This window comes from Phaenicophaeus curvirostris, chromosome 11, assembly GCF_032191515.1.
Source record: "Phaenicophaeus curvirostris isolate KB17595 chromosome 11, BPBGC_Pcur_1.0, whole genome shotgun sequence".
NCBI lineage: Eukaryota > Metazoa > Chordata > Aves > Cuculiformes > Cuculidae > Phaenicophaeus > Phaenicophaeus curvirostris.
In genome coordinates this window covers 8145531-8171778 of record NC_091402.1, presented here as the reverse complement: position 1 = coordinate 8171778, position 26248 = coordinate 8145531, and the positions used below count along the sequence as shown (strand labels likewise).

The 26248-nt window shown below is 36.6% G+C and overlaps 1 protein-coding gene across 3 annotated transcripts in view; it reads left to right on the top strand.

Moving 5' to 3' along the window:
* SUCLG2 (succinate-CoA ligase GDP-forming subunit beta) overlaps window positions 1-26248 on the top strand; it is a 220790-nt gene that overhangs the window by 139627 nt on the left and 54915 nt on the right. For all 3 annotated transcript variants that reach the window (XM_069866285.1, XM_069866283.1, XM_069866284.1), the window contains 7 exons: window positions 10254-10353; window positions 10500-10590; window positions 16747-16899; window positions 17849-17938; window positions 20281-20377; window positions 24108-24269; window positions 25730-25872. In XM_069866285.1, coding sequence (XP_069722386.1) covers window positions 10531-10590; window positions 16747-16899; window positions 17849-17938; window positions 20281-20377; window positions 24108-24269; window positions 25730-25872 — 705 coding nt within the window. In that variant the 5' untranslated portion in view covers window positions 10254-10353; window positions 10500-10530. The remainder of the gene's footprint in view (window positions 1-10253; window positions 10354-10499; window positions 10591-16746; window positions 16900-17848; window positions 17939-20280; window positions 20378-24107; window positions 24270-25729; window positions 25873-26248) is intronic.

The window sequence follows — 26248 nt, the reverse complement described above, 5'->3', positions numbered from 1 at the left end:
TCTCTGTAATTTTGGCTTCTTACGGAATGATGAAAATGAGATTAATTGGAAATCACACTCAGAAATCTATTATTCAGTTAATAGACCTAACAGCTTGTCCACTGTCCTCAAAAGCTTGTTGTAGCTGCATATAACAAGCAACTCCTTATAGAATCCACAATGAAAATAAGGGGCGAAGAAAGGCTGAGACAAGAAGAGAAGCTGTGTACTGGCTGAAATCAAGGATTCAGCATGCATTTTGACGACTGCTTTGCAGTGTGATCTAAATCATTAATACTTTCTTCTACCTTCTTGAATTAAAGGTTGATCTCAGCGGAATAAAAGGCTTCTGTCTTGCTTTTTTTTAACTTTCATCCTTCATAATGCTAAGCAAGTAGAAACTTGTTTGGACTAAGTAAGTGGTTCAAGCTTTGTGTCTCTTTCTGGCTTGTGGTCAATGTATAGTGATGACAATTTGAACCTCAAGTCTTTTTCCCTTAACCTGTCCTAATATACAGCGAGTCTTCGGAGCTGCATCTGTAAAGATTACATTGTCTTGCTTCCACTAAACAGGCAAAATTGAAAACTTTTAGTACAATAGTGTAAAAAGATGAAATTACCAAGATGAAAGACTGTAAAAATTGCCAAGCTATTAAAAGCACAGTGGGACCTTTTTTCCTTTTTTTTTTTCCTTATCTGGAACATACCCTAAATTGCCTTTCTCCAGTGTTTTTGAAAAGTGTCTGCAGATGGTTTGATAGTTAAAAAAAAAATCACAGAACAAAAAAGAAATCTAGAAAACAATATCTAAAGGAAGTTATTTTTTCTTAGAAGGCTAATTAATATTGGCAGGGACACATTATTAGGGATGCATTTGGAATGGTTGTATGTTGAGTGTCTTAGCGTACCGCATGCATGTGAAGGAATCATGTAGGTTGGCTAACTTTATGGGTCTGTAAAAAGAACATTGTTCAAGAAATAAAGACTTGACACTTGATCTTCTAAACTATTTTTTTTAACTTTGAATCTAAATTCACCAGTGTGTTATTGATTGGTAAGATGTCCTATTTATGGAGTAATTAAGTCTGAAATAGTAAATTAAATATTAACAGACTCCTATAATGAATCTCCTCTTAACCTTTTTCCAATGTTAGATTATTTTGGCCATTGCTTCTATTTTACAGATGCAATGAGTAAATAAAAATAAGAGGAGGGTGATAGTCCATCCTCTCCCTTGTTAGTTGCACTGCATGTATTACTGATGTTATCTGACATTGGAGTATAAGCAGTTGTGCTTACCACACGTGAAACTTCATCTGCCTGCAGTAGATAATATTTACTAGTTGCGAGAGGGCTAAAATATTTCTTCTTGTACTGCTTTATATAGTAGGGGGTTTTATGACATGAAAAGCTAGGTACCATGAGAACTTATATCAGTAATCCTTACAAGGACTTGAAGCAGACTGCATGGGAAAATACATGTAGGAATAAACGTGCTTATTATTCTGGTTGCAGCGCTTCCATGTTTTAAGTAGATATTTCTTCATTTCTTTTTGTATTCCATTCTCTCTTGTAATCTTTAAACCTTTATGTGGTGAGCTTTCTCTACCTGTTTCAAACTTGGATAACTCTCTGTCTTTTAGAGCTGGAGCTCTGGAAATGAATGAGCTTTTACCCAGAAGTCTCCAATTGTTTAACCTCTGCTTGACAGGAATGAAACATTAGAACCAATTTGAATAGTTTTTCTTTTCTTCATGGTTTTTCTTTTTAATCTGGATGTAAATTCAGTGCTACTCCAGGTGGCCAGAGCCATACCTGTTCACCACTTTGCTCTTGCTTATATCTGTAAAAGAACTTACGTGTCCATAGCCTTGTGCAAGCCCTTTGCCCAGCATCTCTGTTCTTTGGTTTCACTTTTCTATCTAGATTTTATACATGCTGTCAGATGTCTGTTAGAAGCCGTGCTGGAAAATTATTTTCATTTATATTCTTTCCTTCTCCTAATAAAAAATACCTCAGTAAATGAGATTATGTTTGAGTAGTTAATACTGTAGTCTTAAAAATATCCTCTTTTAAGTGTGTAATTCCTATCTTTTTAATATGTGGAAGGTAAGGTGGTGGGGTTTTGTTGTTGTTGATATGAGTTTTTTGAGAGGGGTTTTTTGGTGGTGAGGGGTTTGGTCGGTTGGGGAGGAGTTTAGCAAATCGGTCTCATTTTTACTTTTGCTTCAAAATCAGGACCAGGAATCAAGGGCATATGTGGAATAGCAGCTCCAAAATGATGCTTTCCAACTCTGTAGCACTGCTGAAGCAGATAAATTCTTGCATGTGAATACTTTCCTATCTAGGTGTTTCCGAGACTGTGGCCAGTCTCAAATGATTTTCTTCAGAGACTCAGTGAATTATTTCAGCCATACAGCGAAAGCTTTGTACTTAATTCTGCCACATAAGTTGGATAATGAATCAGACAGCTAGACGACATTTTGATAGTACTGGGCTTGATTCAGATCAAAACACTGTCAGATTTGCTATTGTTTTGCATATTTCTAGTTTTGGTGTGGATTGATTTATTTATAGTCTGAACAGCAGAGTGTGTGGTATCCAGTGCAGCCTTACACAGTTTGTCCTGGTGTTGACAAGGCACTAAGAGACAATGATACCCTCTGAAGGGACGCCGTCCTGCCCTTGCACTGGCAAACTTGCAGGAGCTGGATCTAAAGCTGCTCCACATTAATTTTCCTGCCTTTCAGCACATGGCCTGTTTCTCCTGCTTTTGGAGGCTATTGATCATGTGTCCGGCCACCAGTCTGTGTTGGGCTCCAAATTTCTTTCAGCTTTGCCCTCTGTTTTAATGCTTTATTTTTTAAGGATCTTGTCAGGCAGAGCAGGTCTGTACGTAAAGACTGTCCTCAGTGAAGAACTAGAATCAAGCCTGTACTTGAAAGGGGTTCACCTGCCACATGTATTCCATTATGAATTTGTTAGCACTTTTTAAATAATAATGGTAGCGCTTTTAAAATAACAATGGTAACATTGCTGTTGTCTTTACTCTGCATTTTTACTTGGCTTTTTACCATGTGGGCTCCCTGGTTTTGTGCTTTGATTTCTTATTTTGTGCTCTATGGTTGGAAATACCTTCTACTACAACAACTCTAGAAGTGAATTATGAAGAAGCTTATGTATGTTCCCCAGTTTCTGCATTTTCTATGCTATGCACGCATTTTTCAAAATTGTCTCTGTAGTTCAATAATGGATAAAAGAATTAGAATCAGTCAGAGAAGACTTTTTGTCTTTTGTACCTTACACGTAATCACAAAGAATGAAATTTTGAAAGTGTTCCAGGAAGACAGGTGTGTGGATTGTTGCAGCGAGAGGTGAGAACAGCGTTTGTTCTTAATGATTGTTTGACTTCAGCGCTACAGATTGCATAAAACCTGTTCTCTGGATCACATTAAAACAGTGTTATGGTATTCAATCAAGAATTTGGGACAGAGCTGAACTGCCCGAGTCTGCTAACTTTAAAATATGTTTTATTTCAGAAAACAAAAAAAAAAAGTTGAAGGGTATTTTGGCAAAGAAAACTTGAAATCCCTGTAGGCGTTAAAAGGTAAAGATGCAAGGAAAACTGACAGTGTATTCATTTCACTCTTTTTTTTTTTTTTTTTTTAAGTTTAGGGAAGAGAAACAACTTGTTAAAAATCTGCTAAATCATCAAATTTTTAAATGACAATAGTTTTAGGAAGCTTGTAATGTTTGCATGTAATTTATATTTATCAGGAACACCGGTTTACTAAACTGCATTGTTTTGCATGCCCAGATTTCTCAGTGCCTAATAGATTGTCCTGAGAAGTTTCCATGGTGGTGTTAGGTAATAGGGATTACAACCAATACACCAAGGGAAGGATTCTGTGCTTGCTTTTGCAGTCTCTTGAAGTGAAATCATCACAAGAGGAGACAAACAGTAGTGACTTGTAATATTCTTTATGATATGTGCGAGGTCTAAACATTGCTAGTCTAAAACTGATGGCTATAATGAAGGCAGAACACTGTGTTGGCTTGCATGAGCTTTCCCATTCTGTTCAGCATTTCCTATGCCACATGGTGCAGGATGCCAGGTTGACATTGCAGGTTACAGAAAGTGGCCTTCTCTCTTTGACCGATAGATAGGATATTGCCTGAGGACTGGGAGAAAAAGCTTTTGCTCATTCATGCATCAGTAGACTTCAGGGCTCTTCTACCAAATGAAGAACTTATTCCCATCCCGATTGAGTTTTCAAACCGTGTCTCCTCTTGAGTTTGTAAACAAATGTTACAAATCATAGTTTTTCTAAACTCTGTCTATTGCAGAGAAAGTTACATAAAAAATAATGAGAACTCTAGGTTGAAGAGAGAAACCGTTAAAGGCTGAAAAATACCAGAAATAAAGTATCTCATGGAGTTTCAAATGAGCTCATACAATGAACAGTTGCATATCAGTTCATGCATTATAGTGGTGCTGCTGGATCTAGTGAGGCACCATCTGCTGTATAAGTAATTTATTAGGTTTAACTTATATGTAGGACCTGTGAATACTGGATTACTATTACTCTGAGAAGGTTTAAGAGTGAGCTTTAGCTTTAGCTTAACTGATTTTATCTAGCTTTAAAATTTTTATTACTGGTGAAGTGTGTAGTAATGGTTATGAAAGCAATTAATAACAGTAGTGACAGAATCAAGAGACTGACTAATTTATCATTATAGATTTTAATGAGGCTTATAATCTAGCAATAAATATACTATATATTCAAAAGCGTGGAGTTGTAAAAAGGATGATTTATTTAACTTTAATTCTAAACTAGTCTGAAAACCAAAGGTTGTAGAAACTGGGCGTGTAAGAACATAATTCTTTTTGGTGTTGCAGAGCATGCGAATGAAAATAACAGAGGAAGAGAGTTTAAATTAAAATGAATTGTTTGATGTAATTCTGAAGACTTTTAACCACCCTGATAGCTTTTTTAAATGTGGGCAGTGTCTTGTGGACAGCTTTTTCCCATCTCAATCTGTTTTCTTGGCAGAGCATAGGAACTGTCTCAGGCGCTGCATCCCCGGAGTTCTCAGAAGATGAGGAGCTATGGAAGTGGTAGCAATACTTGCTCCTTGGGAAAAGCTGTCCTAGATTTCAGAGCAAGTTCTTGTAAAGAGACCCAAATGTGAAAAGTTATTACAGGAATTTTAAGATTCAGTTTGCAGTTTGGGAATTAGGCTTTGTTACTATTTCTTATTATTGTATTATGTTTGTTATTATCTTCCTTATAGCTTTTATTCTTCTCTCATCTTTCTTGTGCTGAAGTGAGTATACCAGAGTGTCTCTGGGCAGGAGTATTGTGAAAAAGTAATAAGCATCTCTGACAAGACCTTTCCTGAGCTGTATAATAGGATGGCTGAAATTCAGAAAATTAATTATATATAGTCTTTCCCAAAGGAAAGCTAGAACCTCAGGTGGTAGTGGTAGCATTAAAACAAGAAAGAAAGAAGCAACAACAATAGAACAGGACAGGTGAGACCCTGAAAAGTAGGTTTCCTTACTGTTGGATCAGGTGGAGGTAGGTAGATAAACCCCAAACCAACCCAAACTTGACCCTTCGGGGGCTTGTAAGGGGAAAACCCATGGAAGATAAGCTCTGAGCTGCAGAAGGTGTAGTTTAGTAGAGGTTATCTACTATTTTTTAGATAATCTGCATTTAGCATAGGTGGTTTTGAGGTGGAATTGGTCATCTAGTGGGTGTCCCAGCCAGTCCTTAGTGGAGTGGTGTTCTAGGCAAACATGAAAAAGATGGTCACTAAAGCTTGACAAGGCCAGACAGAGGCTTGAAATTGTTCGTGTCCACGCTCAACAGTGATTTGTGTCCCTTGGAGTCTTCTTACCAGGTAAGTATGTTAGATTGTCCTCTGCCTCCTTGTAGAGTTTGGGGTTGGCTGCACATTCATCTAGCTCTTTTGGGGCTTTGGGAGGGAGGATGTGCTTGAAGAGTTCTGCTCATCAAGCATAGCTGAACAAGTTTAGGTAAAGTAAGGTGACTAGCAAAGTTCTTGAAATTCATTAATATCTGCCTGGCCACACTGGGCTGGGCTCCTCCTGTGCCTTTGTAGAAATGGCTCTTGTGTGTTCACGAACTCTGTGTTTATTCTTTACACTTGGTTCAGTAAGGAGGCTGTGCTTTTGTAAGCTGTTTATTTGGTATGTCTTCAGTTTGTTCTCATTGCGCTGCTGCCATGACACCAGTTGCTTCCATTTCTTTTTCCATGTGCTTTGAGCTCAGTACAGGAGAGAGTGAGTGGTGTGATTTCCAGTGATGTTTTCCTGCTGCTGCAATACTTCTGGTGCTGCCAGGGTTCGGAGTCAGACCTTCTGTGATCAGTTGCCTCACACTTGGCTAAAAATACACCAGTGTAATATCGAATCAGGTTCTGCATCTTAAAGGAAGACACTAATTAATTTTCAACCAATCTGCTGAAAGCCATGGTGGGACAGAAATGTGATTAGGGGTTCATGTCAGACCTCTTCCCTTTGTCCCATGCTCTAGTGCAGTACTGTAGGATGCCTTTGATAAAGTAGCCCTGAATACCCTCTTGTAGAGAATCTTTTGCTCATGAACAGGCACGCATGAGGCCTCTTACCATGCAGTCCCCCATTCTCTGTTCTTTATAGTAGTTTATTTTTGATACAGCACATTTTAATGTAATTGTTAACACGCCTAATTTGCAATCACACAGTCGTATCAATAATAATGGAAAGTTGTTCACAAGTAATAAATTAGCATACCATGTAACTAGCGGAACTGTGCTGCTCAGTATATTGTTTCATGATCAAGAATTCAGTAGTTAAATATACACAGCAGTGGGCTGAGAAACAGCTGTTCATTTTTGCTGCAAGCAGTACCAGTGGACCAGAGTAATCATAGCTCCCGAAAGCAGGACTGATTTTATTGATTTTAAATAGGCTTTCATGACAGAACTGAGGCTGTTACAGTTGCAAGAGTATCACTGCATTTGTATTCAGAGCGCTGACTGAGAGGAAGGAGAGATATTGTTGAATGCAGTGTAGAGGATGCTTATCCCTCTGAGTGTTAGATTCTGTTTTTCTTGAAACGTTTGAATTTATTTAAAAGAAAAGTGCTTCAGACTTCCTTTCTATGTGGTTAGATTTTTATTTTAGAAATGAGGTTAGACCCAACTGCAGTTGTGAAATTTAAAAATCTGAGGACTTTGCTGAGGAGTAAAGGTCCTGCTTATTTCTTGGCGTCTTATCTAGGGACAAACTGTATTTTGCTCCACTTTTCAGAAGACTCTTTGAAAATGTTTATATCTCTCTTCTTCTGTAGATTAATATAAAAAAGACAAATATAAGATCCAGTAAGCAAACTGTTAAGTCAGAGGTATTAATGTATTCAAGTTATAATTAGTTAAGAACACATGCTGCTACCAGAAATGCGTCATTAATCTGCATGGAGCAGTTTGCGGCTATTTGCTGCTAAATTAGTGACACTTAAAGGCCAGTGGGTTTTGTGCTGTTTTGAATGATAAAGAAAACTTTAAATCTGCATAGTGGTTTGGTTTTTTTTTTTGGTCACACTTAAGAAGCAGTGTGTGTTGTTGTTTGGGTTTGGGTTGGGTCGGGTCTTATGGTGAGTTTTGGTTTTTAATTTACACAACAGCTTGTCCATCAGTAGACATGAAGACAAGTTCATTGAAGCCCTAATCACCAAATGCAGTACTGCAAAAAAACGCTGTGCTGTACTTCATCATGGGATAAAGACAGGTTACTTGTGCTGGGTTCTGTACAAATCCAATACTTACAACTACGTAGCCCTGCTTAGTCATTTTTCCAGTGTTACTACAGCGGTTTACAAGGGTGTTAATGGAAATTAATTACAGCTTTTCGTTTCTACCGGGTTTAATACTTCTTTGCATACTGCTTTTTAGATTATTTATTTATTTTTATTAAAGCTTACAAGTGAAGGTGAATTATTTCAAATAATCCAGCTAAAACCGTATTTTTCTTTAGGCATGGTTTTTCATAACATAATTTTGGAATTCAGGCAGGAGGTAACATAAAATCTTTGTGTGAGCATTTCTAGAAATCAGCTGTTTAAATAAAATGGTGATGCTAAGTAGTGAATCAACTTGGCAAGTACTGAACGATCAAGCCTAGTTTCTGTAAAGCAAGATCTGGCTGGTTTACTTAATTTTACAGAGATTGGGCAAATAACTATTGAATTAAATTGCTTCCTGTTGGCTTCCCCCAGCTCCAAAAAGAACCTGCAATGCTGTGCTTCGCTGGGCTGCTGTATTGATCAATTCTTCAGGTCTAATCTTTGCCTAGTTATCCTTACTTTCTAGGGTGTTTGTTCATAGTTGTTTTTCTGAAGTTATTGTATTGCCTTGATAGTCCTCTAGTGGATTGTAAAACCACACACATTAATTTCTTTCTCTAAGTTCATTTCTTTTAGTCAAATGAAGGCAATCAGCACTCCTGTAGCGTGCTGGTTAGGAGTGAGGGTGATGATCACTCACATAATTGATAGCACATATCAATGACAGTCAACACTCATGTTGTCAGCATGGCTGGCACCTAAAACCGATCTAATTAAATGCTTGCAGCATGTATTAACAAGGCAAAATTAGATTCTTTATCACTGCACCTATTGTGATTTTTAGAATTTGCTGCAGCAGATTGGAAAGTGATTTATTGTTTTAATTTGTCTTAATAATTTGTGTGCTTAGGAATATAAAAATTTTTGTTGCATTTAAATTTCCTTGTTATCTGCCTTGTATGGCATGAGTAATAGGGGACCTAGAACATGAATATATTGGAATGCATGAAGTATTTTCAAGGAGAGTGCTTTTAGGGTTTAGAATGATGTATGTCAAATGTTACTGAATGGATAAACACATGGAGGGATTTTGCATTAAGAAGCTTGAAAGTCAGGCATCTCAGTACTGCCAATAGCTGTGTTGAAAATGTGTTTCCATCTTAAGATTCAACATTTTTCTTGTTGCTGAAAATTATTATATGGACACTTTGAACTGGTACTGTCATTGCTGGTCTACATCAAAGATCCCCGCACCTCCAAACTTACAATTAATCTCCTGTAAAATGTTTTTGTGTAATTACAGCCTAGAAAGCCTGTGTGTCTGTGAATGGAAGTATCTGTGTCCTCTGTGCCACTTAAACAGTAATTCTGTCTGTTTAACGGCAGATTCCGATGTTTTCTTGCATACTTGCATAGAATATTCTGATTCAAGGTGTGACCTAATCCAGACATCACTGAAAACAGAGATTTCCACAAACTTCAGAGGGAAGTGAGTCAATCACAAAACAACGTTATCCTTTTCTAGGCAGCGCTTAATGATATACTAATGTTAGCACCTCGGACTTTGCAAAATACCAGGCAATGTTATGATAAATGTGCAAAGTGTCTGTATTCAGTATGAACAAACGTCTTGGAGGCACCTGGCAGGTCTTTCTGGTTCAGGAAGCTGCTATGGTCCATGGAGCTGTAGAGATCATGAGTTATGGTTTTAGTTGGTTGTTTCTTTTCCTTTTCCCCTCTCCCCTGTTTTATTTTGTAATGTCAGGATTGCTTCTCTTTGGAACCTAAGTCTTGGTGCAATTACTTCAGTCATGGTGCCTTGCTACACTTTCTTGTTACTAAGATACTGTTTTGCTCACATTTCCAAAGATACAAGTAGTTACTCTCAATCAGATGAAGGTGTTTTCGCAGCTCCTGCCCTTGCTCTACCCTTTCCTGCCCTTTGGAGACGGAGATCTCTTCTTCTAGGACCATAGCTTTAGCTTTACATACATGTGTTCAGAACAAGGAATTGAATTTATTTTTCTTGATGAGCCTTTGTTCATTGTGCATTCAAGAAAAATATGATCTGATTAATATTTTAAAAGCCGTGCCAGAGTGGAAGCCATCAAACTGAATGCTGGTTATATGGTTTGTTGTGTGGGCCCTGTAACATTAATAGCATGGGTTTGATCTAAATAATGACATATTTATCCAGCTAATAAGTAGTGTATATTTATTCTTTAACAGCCTTGAACAATTCTTTTTTGCAGGGTTCCTTTATGAAAATGCTGAATTGACTATTGTTTTGTCACTCACTAGTTATGAACAACTTCTCATTATTTTTTTTAAAGAGTCTAACCTGGAAGTGCTGTTAAAACTTACACTAACAAGCTCGATAAATGACGCCTGATAGAATAACAATGTGGTTTTCTTTTACAGAGGCAAAGGAAATTGTTCTGAAGGCACAGATTTTGGCTGGAGGGAGAGGAAAAGGTGTTTTCAATAGTGGATTGAAAGGAGGAGTTCATCTAACTAAAGAGTAAGTCGACATTAAAGTAATAAGTTAGAATTGAAAAAGCATAAATAAATTGCTTCTGTTGCAATATTTAAGCTGTTTATGATAGCTATGTGACTCTTTCTTTTAATATCTTTCAATAAAGTAAGCTTTTTCTCTTGTGCTCGTAGCCCTAAGATTGTTGAACAGCTTGCTAAACAGATGATTGGGTACAATCTGTCAACAAAGCAAACTCCTAAGGATGGTGTGACAGTTAAAAAGGTAAGGTTTTTACCTCTTGAAAGGCAAGGACTGTGTTCAATTGCAATTTTGCTAGGGTGTATGACACAGATTTATTGTTCTCATTCCTCTTCCAGTTTCTGATTAATTGCATCTAGTTGATGAAAGGGAAAAGAAAAAAAAAAGTTACTTTTTCTGCCTTTGTGTGTATTTTGTCTATCAATTTCAGCATACCTAGTGGTGGAAAAACGAGTTCAGTTTTGCTGCCTATGTTGAAGGGAATCCTTTGTCATAGCTTAATCTTTCATCAAATGCATACAAAATGCTAGCATAACTGTATGTGGCATTAACTATACATGTTTATTGATGTTCTGCTCAGAGAGGTAATATATATGAGTAAAATTAATATCTATATTTCATTCATCATAAGCTTTGGGCAGTTGTTATTAAAGACAGCGACAGATGACTTTGCCTGAGAATGATCTCAGTTTTAAAACAAAACAAACCAAGTGTCTAAAAGTAGATTCTTCCTAACTTGTTACAGATACAGAGTCAAATGTGGTTGTGGTAGTGGTTCAGCTAACATGTGGTAGTTCATTTGCCTCTTAAAGTGTGTACTGCAAGGTGCAAAGATTGACTTAAGCATAAATGTACTGCTCTATATTGGCCTAAATAAGAGAAGCATAGATAGCCCTTCAGCAGAATTCTCCTTTACCTGAGTAAAATTTTCTAAGGCAGGAAACCCTAGCAATTGCTGATCTATTGTATATATATTTTTACTGCTTGCTTTGTTTTATGGAGCAAGGATCTCCATACAGGTATGTAGTCAAGAGCCACACTGTATTTGATGCCAGGAGATAATGTGGCATGAGCTGGAAAGAACTGCAGTGTGCTGTTAATATACTATAAACAGATTGGTATATTAGCATAGAAGGGAGCACCTGTCTGGAGGGATTCTATCTAATGAGAGCTGGAGGAAGGTGTGCCAGCAGCTTTTCTCTTGGGTAGCAGGAGAGCAGATTATCATCACTCTTCATAGTTGTTGTTAGAAAGAAATACTAGGTATTAAAAAGAAGGAACAGTATTACTATTATGGTAAGTCTGCCAGAGATCATGATAATGCTAAGGATATAAAAAAAAGGATATACATTTCATGTCTTAAGGAACTCTGCTTTGAAAAATTTGTATTGTAAAAGCAGCTTTCTTTTTATAAATTCTTTTGGCTTTATTCTTTTGCCCTAGTTGACCTGCTTTGAATGCATCAATACAGGAATTTCACTCTTCTGTCTGAGTGCAAGCCTGTTCCTTCATTTACATATTCAGTTCTGGAAAAAAAACCATCTAATTTTCTTTGAAATTGATAGAAATGGAAGAAAGACATGGATGTTGGGGGGTTTTTTTGAGACAGATTATTCAAAGGATTCATATTAAGATGACTTCTGTACCATATATAGAATAGCTATAGATTTAACTTGTAATTGTTTTTGTCCCTGTCCGCACATTGCTGGTGTGAATAAGCAGTAGTCAAGGGTAAGCAGCTGGGGCATGCGTGAGGTTTGCACTGCTGAACTTCAGGGATTTATTTTGATGGTACAAAGTATATATCCTTGATAGACTGTATTTTTGCTTCACTGTAGTTACATGGAACGTTTTCAGGACGTAGCTTGCAAATATTCTAATATTGATGCATGCCAAACCAGTACGATTTGTTTCACTGGGAGAGGCCGATTATCTATTGTCATAGGCATCCACTCTGATTACAAAGTTGCCCCGGGCCAATTCTTAACTACATCACAGACGCATGTAACAAGGTAATAGCACATTTTATTTTTTTGGTATTAGGATCTTGATTCTTGGAAATTTATGATAAGAGCACACATCCTGTTTTAAATTAATTAATAGTATAATAGCTTGGCCAATGGTATGGTAATGATTTCCCCACTGCTTGTTAGATAGTGAAGAAAGCACGTTTAAAATAATGCATTTAGGTTATCAGAAGACCATCTCCCAGAAATATTAAAATCTTTTTAAAAGAAGAATTTATCTTTTCCAAGTTAACTCACTCTAGGGTCTTCAAAGTAGTTAAAGGAGTGGAGGCATTCAGGTTTGTAGTATTGGGGTTATAATATCAAACCTGAAACTTTAAGCAAGGGGCAAACTACACTAATACAATTAAAGTATGGGTTTAGCTATGTCTAAAACGTCATGTAATGCAGTGGGTAGATAGTTCTCAGAAAATGCCAGACAGACTCTTTGAGCTTGCCAAGAGCAGTGGTGAGTTGAGAATTGATGACTAGTGTTACAAGGCAGAGGCTTTGTGCGTGTGTGTGTAATAATACCCGTGTGTACATGTACTCAAACAAAATTGCAGTTCATGAAGAAAAGAAAAGGTTTTAGGTTTTAAACTTTATGGTGTTCTGGAAAGTTTGACTGAACTAATTCGTAAAAAAAATTAGGTAGTAAACATTTTTTCAGAAAGAAAATAGTTATGAAATCGCTTTCTGTGAGGCAAACAATGAGCTGGTGTCAAGTCAGTGACTGGAAGTTACGTACCTTTTACAGGTAGTTGTAAGGAAGGAATAAAAGATATTTCCTACAATTAGAATAATTATGAAGCAGAAAATGGACTTTTCAGCTTTCTTTCTCAGCTTGTGCACCTACAACAGAAATCAAAGCACGTTTGTGCTTCTTTAGATTGGCATTTCTTAAATAAATACCAATATCCTCAGTTCCCTTGTCAATTGGAAGCTATTTGGGGAGTTTACATAAAATCCTCTTATGGCAGCTTGGAATTTGAAGAGCCTGGTTATCTGAGAAGACAGTCTTCTCTTATCATGACCTGAGAATTCACTACCTGTGTTTTCTCTCCAAGCAATAACAGAATTAACATTTTGTATATTTGATTCAGTATAAGAGACTGTTTAAGTTGCCTTCATAAAATTAGATGTGTGACTTAAACTTTTAGGTAACGATTTGTTTTGAAGAAGGAAAGCTTGAAGTTACCAGGAAGTTTTTAAGGCAACTTCTTTTCCTGCCCCCAGCACATTTTATTAAAATTTATGTAGTAAACAGATAAGCAAAATAGACAAAATATGAGAAAACTTGATAGTCTGTAGATTCAGTTTCACTTCTCTTAACTGTTAATGTGCTTGTCTTGGCTTTGTTTTGTGTCTGATAGGTAGACTTTTAACAAATAATATATTTAAAGACCTTGAACACACCAATTTCCCTGCCTTTGCTCTGCATCAAACAGGGAGGATGGTGAAGGAAACTAATGGGGTTTTTTAGAAGATATCAGAGACGTTGCACAGTCTGACAGTTTTTACTCTGCAAGAAGCTAGCCTACTCCAAAATAGATAGAAACTCAGTCGTTTTGTGAATTAAGACAGAGAAGTATTTGACTATGTTGACATGGTTAATTAGCAATAGGAGGACAATCCCTCAGGTCAGAAGTAGCAGTTGAAGTGATACCTGATTTAACAATGTTAGTTCTACCTGCTGTGTTTGCAAATGTATTCCTCATGACTCATTGAGTGGATTCCCATTCGATGTCTGGCCCTGATCCTGAGCACTCTGGGAATTATCAGAACGACTCATACGAGATCCAGTAGAACCAGGTGGTTTTGTTTGACCTAAGTCTACAACAATTGACTTGAATTTTTCAGATACATTGATGCAGAATATCTAAGAAGGTGAAAACATGCATGCAGGTAAAAAGAAGTAGCAGATCAAGGATGCTTTCCATATCTTTGCTTGTTAATGTGACAAATCATGCTAGATAGTTAAGCAATTTTTCTGAAGTTGGCTTTTAGCATCCCTTTACAGTAGCCTAAAATAGGCAGATGCTTTGAATTAGTACGATACCTTTTTGGTTGTCTTCTTCACCCTAGTTTTCTTTAGTTTGCTTTTGAATAGTCATTTATTTGAACTACTTCTTTATGTCACCTTACGTTCTACAAATAAAGCAAGGTAGAAGTAGAAGGAAATGAAATTACTATAAAGAGAATTTCTCCACGTCAAAAAACTCATAAAGAAGTAGCATCTTTCCTTCTCTTCTGACCACAGAGGGCTTTATTTGATTCCTTGTCTCTTACTTTTTTTCTGTTCTGTTGAGATGTACAGCCTGGCAGAAGGTAAGTACATTCTTTCTCATGTACTCTGGAGTAGAATGTCAAAAAAGCGACTTGGGTGAAAGTATAGTGCATCTTTCTTGTTTATAGTCCTTGAACTATGAAAACCCCAGGAATACTTATTTGATAGAACACAGCTTGCTGGGTAGGCAGAGTTCTGAGACTGGAGGTGCAGAAATGCCTCTTGGATCTAAGCAGTTTGAGCTGCTGACTGATAGAATAAATTTCACTGTATTTTTCATTCAGAGTGATAATCTTTGTGTATGATCATTGCTCAAAACTACCACTTTATAAACAGACCACATGAGAAAAACATTGCCACTTAATGTTTTTTAATTATGTTGATCTAGGGAAAGTAATTTACCTGACTTCTACTACTTCTGTTCTATTAGAAGTTAGGAAATAGTAGCTCTGCTAAGGAAGAATGTGGTAGATGGTTGGAAGGAGAAGCTATGGGGCTAATTAAATTGCAGAGGTGGATGCTCAACTGACTTCCAGACTAAAAAGCAAAATTCTAGTGTAAAGCAGTACTACAGGTTTTGCACCTGAGATTATGGCGCCTGTTATGATCATAAAGAAAAATTAGTAATGATTATATGCAGATTCTGGGGGTTTTTCTAAGATGAAGAACATTTGGGGGAATTTATTCTTGCATCAAAACACAGGTTTATGAGCCTTTTACCAAGTGTAAAACTATTTAATCTCAGGCAGCTTTAATAGCTATTGTTAAATTATTGCCAAAATTGACAGCTCAGATGAAGAGCAAGATATAATTATTGTAATACTGAAATGGAAAGGACTTTGACTTCGGGCTTTGGGAGGAGAGAAAAAGCTGTAGCAGAGAATTTATATGAGTTATTTTCCCCCCAGTTTGAATATTAGTGCTTGTAGATTCTCAACATGTAGGGCTTGAATCATCTTTTTTGTTGCATGCTGAGGTGTCTGTCAGGTATTGGTACGAGAGGGCTCAGTCTTTTATACTAATGAATAGAAATGAGTACCTCTTTCGAAAAATAAATTTTTATGTTTCTAGAATGTGCCAGTATCTGAAGGTTATGCATCTGCTTGTCTTTCTAAACTGAAAGCAAAAAGCTGAATGGCAGGAGTATCTGTACACTCATTTCCCTAGGAAATATTTAGGCGAGGCAGGAATTCAGTGCTGGGGCTGTAAGTGTAGGATGAGGGAGAGAGCCTCAGCTGGAGGCTTTGCTGGTGAGGGACAGAGCTACTGATGTGATGCATCAGAAAGCCAATGTGCGCTTGCTTACATCTCTGTCATTTGCAAGTCTATAGTCCCTTGCGATGCCAGTTTTTCTGGGGCAGTGTGTTGATGTGCTTGCTGGCAAAAAAAAAAGTAACATGGAGGTCCCCTTTATGAACACAGAGACGGCTCAGGTTCTCCTCTTGGGGAAAAAGCCCAACACTTAGTTGTTCTTGGTGTACACTGCTTGTGACATGCTCCAGTGAGACCAACAGCATCAGGGGACAGAGGGTTTCTCAGGGAAAAAAAACCCAACTGGATTGATAAATCTTGTAAAATATTTCTTTTCAGGGTAGCAAGTACCAAACTGCTGCGTTTTAGGGCAATGCAGAAAATGTGAGCCAGTGTCCTCTGATCACAGCAGAGGGAATCATAGAGTCATAGAATCACCAGGTTGGAACAGACCCACCGGATCATCGAGCCCAACCATTCCCCTCAATCACTAAACCATGTCCCTCAGCACCTCGTCCACCCATGCCTTAAACACCTCCAGGGAAGGTGACTCAACCACCTCCCTGGGCAGCCTCTGCCAGTGCCCAATGACCCCTTCCGTGAAAAATTTTTTCCTAATGTTCAGCCTAAACCTCCCCTGGTGGAGCTTGAGGCCATTCCCTCTCCTCCTCTCCACTGTCAAATACCGTCCCTCATTGGTTCTATTATTTTTAATTGCTTTTTACATGGCAAAATGTTTTACAACATTCGCTACTCTTTGACGCCTCAAGGAAGCGAAGCTGTGTTCAGATTGTCACCAGCAAGATGGACCACTCAGAACTGATGCTGTTTTTTCTTCCCTGTATTCATTTTTAGGTGATGGTTGCAGAAGCATTGAATATTTCCAGGGAAACATACTTTGCAATTTTGATGGACAGAGCCTGCAATGGACCTGTTATGGTTGGCAGTCCACAGGGTGGTGTTGACATAGAAGAAGTTGCAGTTACTAGCCCAGAACTTATTTTTAAGGTATTAAAATAAGATGTTAGACTAAAAATTCTCCTTGTCAGTTACTCAAAATACTATATTTTTCATTTATGGAACAAAGACAATAAGAAGCCTAAAAATTGTGTTTCACCAAACAAAGGATCAGACCTGTTATCTAGCAGTAAATGAAGCATGCTTAATGTCTGATTTTGTTACTGTTTGTGTCTCCAGTTTGATTTAGAAAAAGAGCTTAAATCTGGCTGTTATATGGGATGTTAAACTTAATATCTGAAATGCTTTATGCGTGAGTTTCACTTTCAGGAAGGCACACAGTGTTTTCACAAGTGGGGCATTGCCAATATGGTTATTGTTTCTGTGGTTGTTTTTGTCTAATTGACAGAGTCGTTAGTTATTTCTTTGTACCTGGACGACGTTTTGCATCTGCAATCCAACTGTTGTAATTACTTTTTTTAATGATGACTACATCTAAGTATTTTTTATGTTACTGTGGCATGATAATGAGCAGACAAGTTATTCATCTAGGAAAATAATTGATACAGTCAAGTGTAATTATTCAAAAAAATGTAAAAATATTTAATGTGCGTTTTAAAATTATATAAACTTCACAGTGCTACTGGGCAGTGACACTGTTGCCTTGAAAATATTCAGAAGATGTCATAAAAATTAACAGACTAAATATTCGTCAACGCCATCTGTACAGTAATTAAAAGTGAAAACTAGTGTCACATTGTCTTGTCAGCGTGCCACCCTGAAGAATTACATATTTTCTGGAAGGACGGTTTCATAGTTGGTGTGGTAATTATAACATACCCTATAGGCAGCTGCTATAGCCTCAGTCTCGGAGAACTTTGGCGAACAGCCATGCTGTAATTACTAATTTGCAAATGTATACTAAGTGTTTTCCTTTTGAAGTTGTAAATCTCCATTCAGATTGAATATTTAGCTATATTTATGCATGTTATTGTTACAGGAGGAAATAGATATTTTTGAAGGCATAAAGGATCATCAAGCATTGCAGATGGCAAAAAATTTGGGATTCAAAGGACCTTTGCAGCAGCAGGTAACTTGACTTTACTCCCTCAGTTTTTACTGAAGTCATTGTAGCCCAGCTATACAATAAACAGTTTCCAAATAGACATAAAAGGCTAAATATTCATTATATCAGGATTGTTTTGACATTTTTAATACTAAATTGCACCTACACAGTTGTCATCAGACTTTAGCAATTTGAACAAGGTCCTTATTGCTCCAAAGCAAAAGTTCCTGGTCTTCGAAGCAACTGATGATGACGTGCTGTTGCATCTCATCAGATTCTTTTTAATTTCACTGGAATTCCATTGGAGCTCAGTGAATTACACAAGTAGAGCTTTTCTTGGAAAAAATGCCCCTTAAGATGGAGAGAAGGAAAAGTGTATCTCTGTGTAATTGAAGCCTTTTTTGTTTTCAGTCTTCAACTGGAAAGCAAAAGGCTGCCAGCTTGTTGTCATCTCAGTATCTTTTCTATATATATTGGAATTCCGTATTGCACACAAATGTATAAGATGTGTTGTTTTATGAATATTTTGCAGATAAGTGAAAACTTCTTTAAACTACTTTTGCCTATATTTTTTCCATAGTATCAAATTATCAGTTTTGTACAAGTTCTTTATTTTTAATTCAGTGGTTTTAATTATTTTCTATCCTAACTGCGCAATTAACAAGTGCATAATCATTAAGTTGATTAGCACATATTTGAAGATTTAGCTGTGTGTCTAATGAGGAGGAATGATTATGTAGAACCTTTCAACCCTTGAAGAGTTCTGGTACTTAATAATTAACAGCAATATATGGACTTCTGAACAATACCTTTAAATAATGCTGCAGTGAATGTATTTCTTTCCTTGTGGTATCAACTCAAAGACACTTACAGAAGCATAGGGACTTAGCTTTTATTGAGACAAATCCTAGTGTTTACTTATATGTTCACTATTTCTAGGTTGGGATCTTATGCTTTGCCTCAAAGAGGCTCATTACTCGTAGACCTTGAGAACGAGGAATGTTGCAATTAAGCTGCCTGATTCAGAGAGGTGCTGAAAGATGGAGCAGCCCTTAATAAAAGTTAAGCAATTCTAATGATCAGTCAAAATTACAGCATTGTAGTGAGGCAATAAGAGCTTTTCAGGTTACCTAAAGTCAGTGTGAGGTTTCATGGTGGACTTCGTCCCTAGTGTCGCTGTTGGTGGCCTTACCCTTGTGGTATTGGGATCATTTGCCAACTGGAGTGTTCATGCTGAGGGTACTGCTGCCATGCTGAGTGCAGATTTATGATTGATAACATTTTTTAAGTCAGAACCACAGAGAAGGCATCAGCTGATGACTTTTGAGCAGGGAAGACTTCATAAGCAATTTGTGTGCTGCTTCTAAACTGTCGCTCTTCAAAGAATCTTGGTCATGTTGGTCCCTAAACTGGACACAGCACTCCAGGTGCAGCCTTGTCACTGGAGGAATATCCCTCACCATGTTCTTCCTGATGTAGTACAGCTTTGGGGTTGAGTCTTTCCAGTCATAATGTTTTCTTTCTTGTGAATGATATTGTGGGAGAAAGCTGACTTCTGTTTTTTTAATCTCATTCACTTTGCTTATTAGGAGAGATCCCAAATATTTTTGGTTTGTGTACTTCATTTAACTCATCTGTAATGAAGAAACACATTTGAATGGCTTTCTATTAGTGCACTTCTTCATCTGCAAACTTATTTCAGCTAATAGCTAGTCATTGTGTAATGAACCAAAGGGATTTTTTTTAATGCACGTTCGTGTTGCTGATATTTTAGTTATTCTGTTAATGAAAGTGTTATAAGAACAAAAGATTTGGAAGTGTGTAGTCAGTCACAGGGATAGGTGATGAGGAACAATAAGGAGCAAGGAAGGTTATCTTTTAAGGAGTAAACAAGCATACTTCTGGCATAATTTCTTCAAGAAAACATTGCGGACTGATATAGGAAGAAGAAATGTATATTTTTCCTAAATTCACTCATATTGCTTTATGGTTTTTGAATTTAGACTGATTCATGTGGATGCAACTTAGATCTCACATATCAGAGAATGTGCCATTATGAACTGTTAGGCCCTTTTCAAATTAAACTTGTCATAGTAATCACGCTGTTTATTTTGTAGCACATCTCCAGTTCATGTGGTGTTTAAATGCGCAGTTACTAAATGTTGTGCACTACCATAATGCTACATTATAGCTGTTTTGGATACTATATAAATATAATTTAGAAAATGAGAATAAAAACAGTAATTATCTAGAGCTAGTGTGCAAGTTAATACATTAAAAATAATCAATAATGATTTGGTTTTGCCTTGAAAACCTTAACTTTTATTTTTCCGTGTGGTAATTATAAATTGCTTGATCAAATTTAGGCAGCAGATCAAATTAAGAAGCTGTATAATCTTTTCTTGAAAATTGATGCCACTCAGGTTGAAGTGAATCCCTTTGGTGAAACTCCAGAAGGGCAAGGTAAGAAAATTGAAGAAAACAAATGAATGCATTATAATTCTTTATTTATGCAAACTATAAATTAAATTGCATAGAAGGCTGTAGCAGCAGCTTTGCATTAATTTCATTTTGTAATGTAATTTAAGCAACATTCATAAATATTCCCATGGCAGATTTTACATTTCAATACCTTTAGTTATTTTATCCAAATACTGGAAATATTGACTTCTACATATTATACTTGGTGAGAAACAGCAACGTTTTCTGGTCTTTTGCGTGAAGTTGGGTTTTTCTTGGTTTTGTTCTGAAATTTTGAGGAGGGGGTTGTTGTTGTTAGTGCTGCTAGAATTACTGAAACAGAATAGGGCTGATCCAGATGGCTCATAGTTGTCACCTCACTCTTGTTTCATGGCAGAGTATTTTTACCTATGCATTCATTCTTAATGCAAATATTTTATGGCATTTTGTGTCCTCTCCCTTTTATTTCTTGTTTTTGATTGAAATGGATAAAGAGGAGAGCTTGTGGAGCTCAGGGGGAGCTTGCTGAGACTTCAGTGCCAGGGGCTGTGCTTCACCAGTCCTGGTAGAGGTCCTACCTACAGTATCATTTTGTGATTTCAGAGAAACCTTTGGCATTGGGATGTGCTGGCAGATGTGTCAAGTATTTGTTATGAATGTTTGTAAAGAAAGACAATTCCATCTTTTCACCAACTTTATAAGATATGCCTACAGATTAAAGTGGAAATTAGAAAAGGGAAAGAGAAAGCTGTTACTCATTTTAACAGACATTAGGAATGTGGATCCTTAATTGCTGTTCTCAAAACTTCTGGAAAAACATCACTGCTATGTCAATTAAGAACACAAGTTCTTCATCAGAGTCAGTACGAACTGAAAGAATTAGAATTTTTTAAAATACATTTTGTGTCCACAGCTAGTTTGTAAAATAAACAGCTTTTCAATTAAGAATCCATATTTTTGGCTCAGTTGGTCAGGAATTCAAAAGCTGAATTTTGGCTAGAAAGTATGCAGTCTCTTCCAGTTGTCCAACCTTGTTTTTCTCCTTTTATTAACAGTCCAGGTGCAAAAGAACTGGCAGAGAATTGTCCACAGCTTAAAAGAAAAATTTTGCTGGTAGTGAACTTTGCAAAGCTCTAAAAGATGCAAAATAAAAACTATCTCACCGCATGTTATAGACGCATCTTAAAAGGCTATAAAATAAACTCTGGGACACTAAAATGCCCTATTGGAAAGTGATATTTTTAACATAAATAAAAAAAGAAGTATATTTGCTACTAATGTCTATGAGTATAGTTCAGAGACAGTGATAATAATGATCAAGTGTGTGTTCATTTTTTCTACATAATGAACAACTGTTTTCTCTGAGGTTTTTCCCCATGTGTTTCACGTCCAGGAAGCTGAGTAACAGAAACAGAGTGGGTTTCAAGCTGTGAAAGCCATCTTACTAGCAGACATACCCAGAAGTCTTCCTGTGCTTATTTGGTTTTTTGCTAGCAGTTCCTCCATCTGAAATGTCTTGAAGAAGAATAAAGATAAAACAAATGGAAGAGCATTTGAGTAGCTTAATGCAGTTATTTCTAATGATAAAGTATAAGTCTTTGTATGAAGACCATTATTCTGGTCCAACTAGTGGTTAAGGTAGATTTATTTCTTTTACTTATTATGAAATTCCATTAGAAAATACATTGTTGGATGTTTTTCCTTTTGTTTAATTTTGTAGTAAATTCTTTAACTCTACTGGGTCAGAAGCCAGTAACTGCCAATTTCTTTGGGATTTTTGTTTTGTTTGCTCTCACTGTAAGCTGTTGAATTGGCAGATGACAAAAAGCCCATACTCCTAACAAAACCAACGGAACTACTCTGTGAATATAAGTGTTGGAGCTTTCTTTGATATTTGTTTAGAAGAAAAATTCATTTGTATAATCCATCATGCGTGTAACAATGTGCTTTTGATGGTGAAAATGGTTTGATAAATATTAATAGGTGTTTTTCCTGCTACTTTGTACAACATGGCCTTTGATAAAGATGAATGTTCTGTAGAAATGAGATTCTATTAATGTGACACAGCAGATATTCATGTTTAAGGTAAACAGAGCTCTGAAACTGCAGTTTTACTCTACCTTTGAGTTGTTTTAGCAATTATAAGGAACTGAAAGCTTGAAGAAGAAAAATGGCACAAGTCTTAATCCATTGTTAAAAAAAAAAATTAAAGCAGCTCTAGTACTGAAATAGATTGTTACAAACTTCAGACAGTCTCCTTTTAGCAGATTCCTACATGAAGGCTGACCAGGTAAGATCTGGACTCTTCTAAGGGAGATTGATTATGCACAAAGCCTCATGAATAATTTTCTGAAACTGCAGTCACTGAAACTAAATTTGATCCTGTTTTAATTTAAACTGGTATTGATTAAAAAATGTATTTTTAAAAAACCGCAAACCCCCCAACAACATCAGCAAATCAAACCAAGAAAACTCAGTGTACATCAAGACATACAGTTGAGACTCTTTGTTGTGTAAATGTTTTGTTCGCTGTTTACTTAGGTATTTTCTCCTAAGTTAAACAATAGTATATTAAATAAGAGGTATTTATCCACCAAAAGACATCTTGTGATTAGTTGTTTTTATTGATGACTGTCTACACCAGAGACTAAGAGTTGTCTTTTTAATTGTAATTGACCTGTAGTTGCAGAGATGTGTACAGTGCTTATGCGCATATGTACCTTGTATGTGTTTCAATGGTAATATGAGTCAAAACAGAGCAAATATGAAAAACTATTCTATTTTTCTGGACGCAGCATTTAAAGGCACTTAAATCTAACTGGTTTGCATTGAGAAATCAGTTATAATTCGGTCAGTAATTATAATATGGATATAGTACAAATCAAATGAGTTAAATAGGGAAATGATAAGTATATAGTCTTACATTTACTTGGAACTTTTTAATCTAATGAGTTGTTTGCCTATGCAAACCCATGGCAATAAGTCAGTAAATAAGCAAGTAATGAGTTCACTCTACATGTATTTCTACTACTGTTTGATTTTATGTGAATATTATGTCTACTAGTTACTCTTTGGTATCTGTTGGTTAATATAGTCAGACTTAACTGGTCTTTAATTCGTTTTTACAAACATTACAGATGTTGACATTGAAAAGTTTTGTATTCACTTTTTAGATTTTCTTTATTTAAAGTCACATTTTGATATTTTTTAACTTAGATTGACTTAAAGGTTTTTTTTAATTTAGATCTTTAGGGAAATGATATATGTATAGCTGATAACATAAATTAAAAATATGACTAAGGAAAAATTTTTGTATTGCTTAACTGTAAATAAGTGCATACCTATAAATAGTGCTGACCTGTTTTCCTATTATGTCTGTTATACTTTCAAAACCCTGATATTACTGCAGACCTGTCCACATCATGAAAATTGCCTCCATCGCTTAGCTTAAACTTCATTTAAAGCAACCATAGAGGATCGTCCCTTGCCAAAGGCATGTGACTGCGTAGTGTGGAGACACTTGATGTACTTTTTCTTGATATGGGATTTGAGGAGACAGTGCCCTTCTCTACTGAGCGTGGTGCTAGAACTTCAGCTGATCTGCTGGAAGCAGCATCAGTCCCTGAGCAGCATTCCCCCGCTCCCTGCTGAAGGAGTTGGTGTAATATTTCAGGAGCTCTGCCTCTCTGTAGTCTCTAAATGCCTTTACATTGTTTTCTATTTTTTTCTCTAGTTGTTTGTTTTGATGCCAAGATAAACTTTGATGACAATGCAGAATTTAGGCAAAAAGAAATATTTGCCATGGATGACAAGTCTGAAAATGAGCCTATTGAGAATGAAGCTGCCAAATATGACTTAAAATATATAGGACTGGATGGAAATATTGCTTGCTTTGGTAAGAACAAATAAATCCAAAAGACATTTGAAGACAAATTCATACTTGTTCAGTGTATAGACTTTGTTTACATTCTGACATTCAATCCACCCTGGACAGTATTTCAGTCTATTTTTTTGAGGTTTATCCTTCCACAGGTTCTTGCAGGAATGAAACTAAAATTGCGTTGAACTGTGCTGAAGGCTGCAGTGTGGGGAGGGCACGTGTGGTGTCAGGGAGATGGAGCAAGGGAGAGTCCAGGGGGTTTGTACCTTCTGAATTTTGAAGCCAATGCAATTGTTCTTTCCAGTAATTAGAATGAAACAAGAGATGTCGTAAAATTACCATCATTAAGTTTCAAAAATGAGACTGTGTTACTTGAAAGACACTGCAAAAGTATGTATGTAAAAACATGATATTCCCACTTTCAATGGAGTATTGGACACCACTTCCCTTTATGGAAAGCTGCTAAAGAAGCTGCTTGGATGTTAAAAGAATAACATTTTTTATTTGCCTGGAGTTTTTCAGTAGAACAGAAATTACTCTTGTGTTTAGAAGAGATAAGTACAACAGTCAGCTATGGTTTAAATAATTTTCACTTTGTACAAATTCTTTTAGCCAGTATATTTTATTATGAATTTAATTGAAATAGGTATTTTATCTCAGCTTGATGATAAAATGTCTATCATTTACATTCCTTAGATGTTTATACTCTAGCCACAGATCTAGGAAATGCTGATAATGTGTTGCAGTTGATTCAGTGAGTGACAGTGAGGCTTTCATTTCAATTTAAAACAGAATAAAATGCCAGCCCCCCAAACAATAATTGGCAAATCTACAGTATTTTTTTTTTTTAGTATTAGATATTGCAGTTGAATTACAGATGATGCAGAAGCCTTAATTTGTCCAGCAGGAGCAACTTAGTGGGCATAAATAATTCTCAGCTGCTTTACCTAGCTTAGATGAGGTGCCCATGGGAATGTTTCTAGACTGGTGCAAGCACAAAATCAAAGGTAATTTCAGGAGAATCTGATGCTTGTTCCTAAAATTTATTTGTTGATTTTATTAAAATACAAAGCATCATCTGCAGCTGAGAATGGTGGGAGGGGAGCTGAAGGAGTCAATTTGTCCTTCATGTCTTATCATGCAGTCGCTTTTCCCAGAAGTTTTTGTGTGCCTTTTTTTAAAAAAAAAAACAGAAGTTTTCCACAGTTACCATTCCACCGGTCATGTGTGCTTAAGGGAAGGTACGCATCTATGTGGTAAAGAAACCTAAATGTTGGTGTGTATGCATCAGATTTTGAAGTATTTGTTGGATTGGATATTCCTGAATAGTTATTGACCTATTGACCTATTTAGAAATAGATATTTAGGTTACATTTTGAGCCATATTATGTGGTTGTACTGATATATTTTAAGCCTTTTCACAAACCTTATATACTTTCATATGAATTATAAGCACTTGATATTTACAATTACAGTCAATGGAGCTGGACTTGCAATGGCAACATGTGATATAATATCGTTGAACGGTGGAAAACCAGCCAACTTCCTGGATCTCGGTGGAGGTGTGAAGGAAGCACAAGTATATCAAGCATTCAAGCTGCTAACTGCTGATCCAAAGGTAAAAAGTTGGGTTTGGACCAGAAGATTCCCTGTGCAGCAACACAGCTGTGTTAAAGGACTTTGAATGGTGTGCAGAAAAGTACAGGTAATGATGTGAACACAGAGGATGAGTTACCAAAGGAGTGATCTGGGAGGAAAATGGTTTCGCTGTGAACCAGTGGACTGACTTCAGTTCTTGATGCACTCAGGTTTGCTGGTCATCCTTCAGTGGGTGCTTTCTCAAGGCAGATGAGTTAATGCTGGGCATTGCTGTGCTGAAGTTTGAACATCTGACTCCCCATTTGTGGGGAGGCTTACATACTTTAAATATTATTCCTAACGGTGTAAAGTGCAGTAGAATGAGAAGGTAAATAGAAATTCAGAAAGTAGCTAAT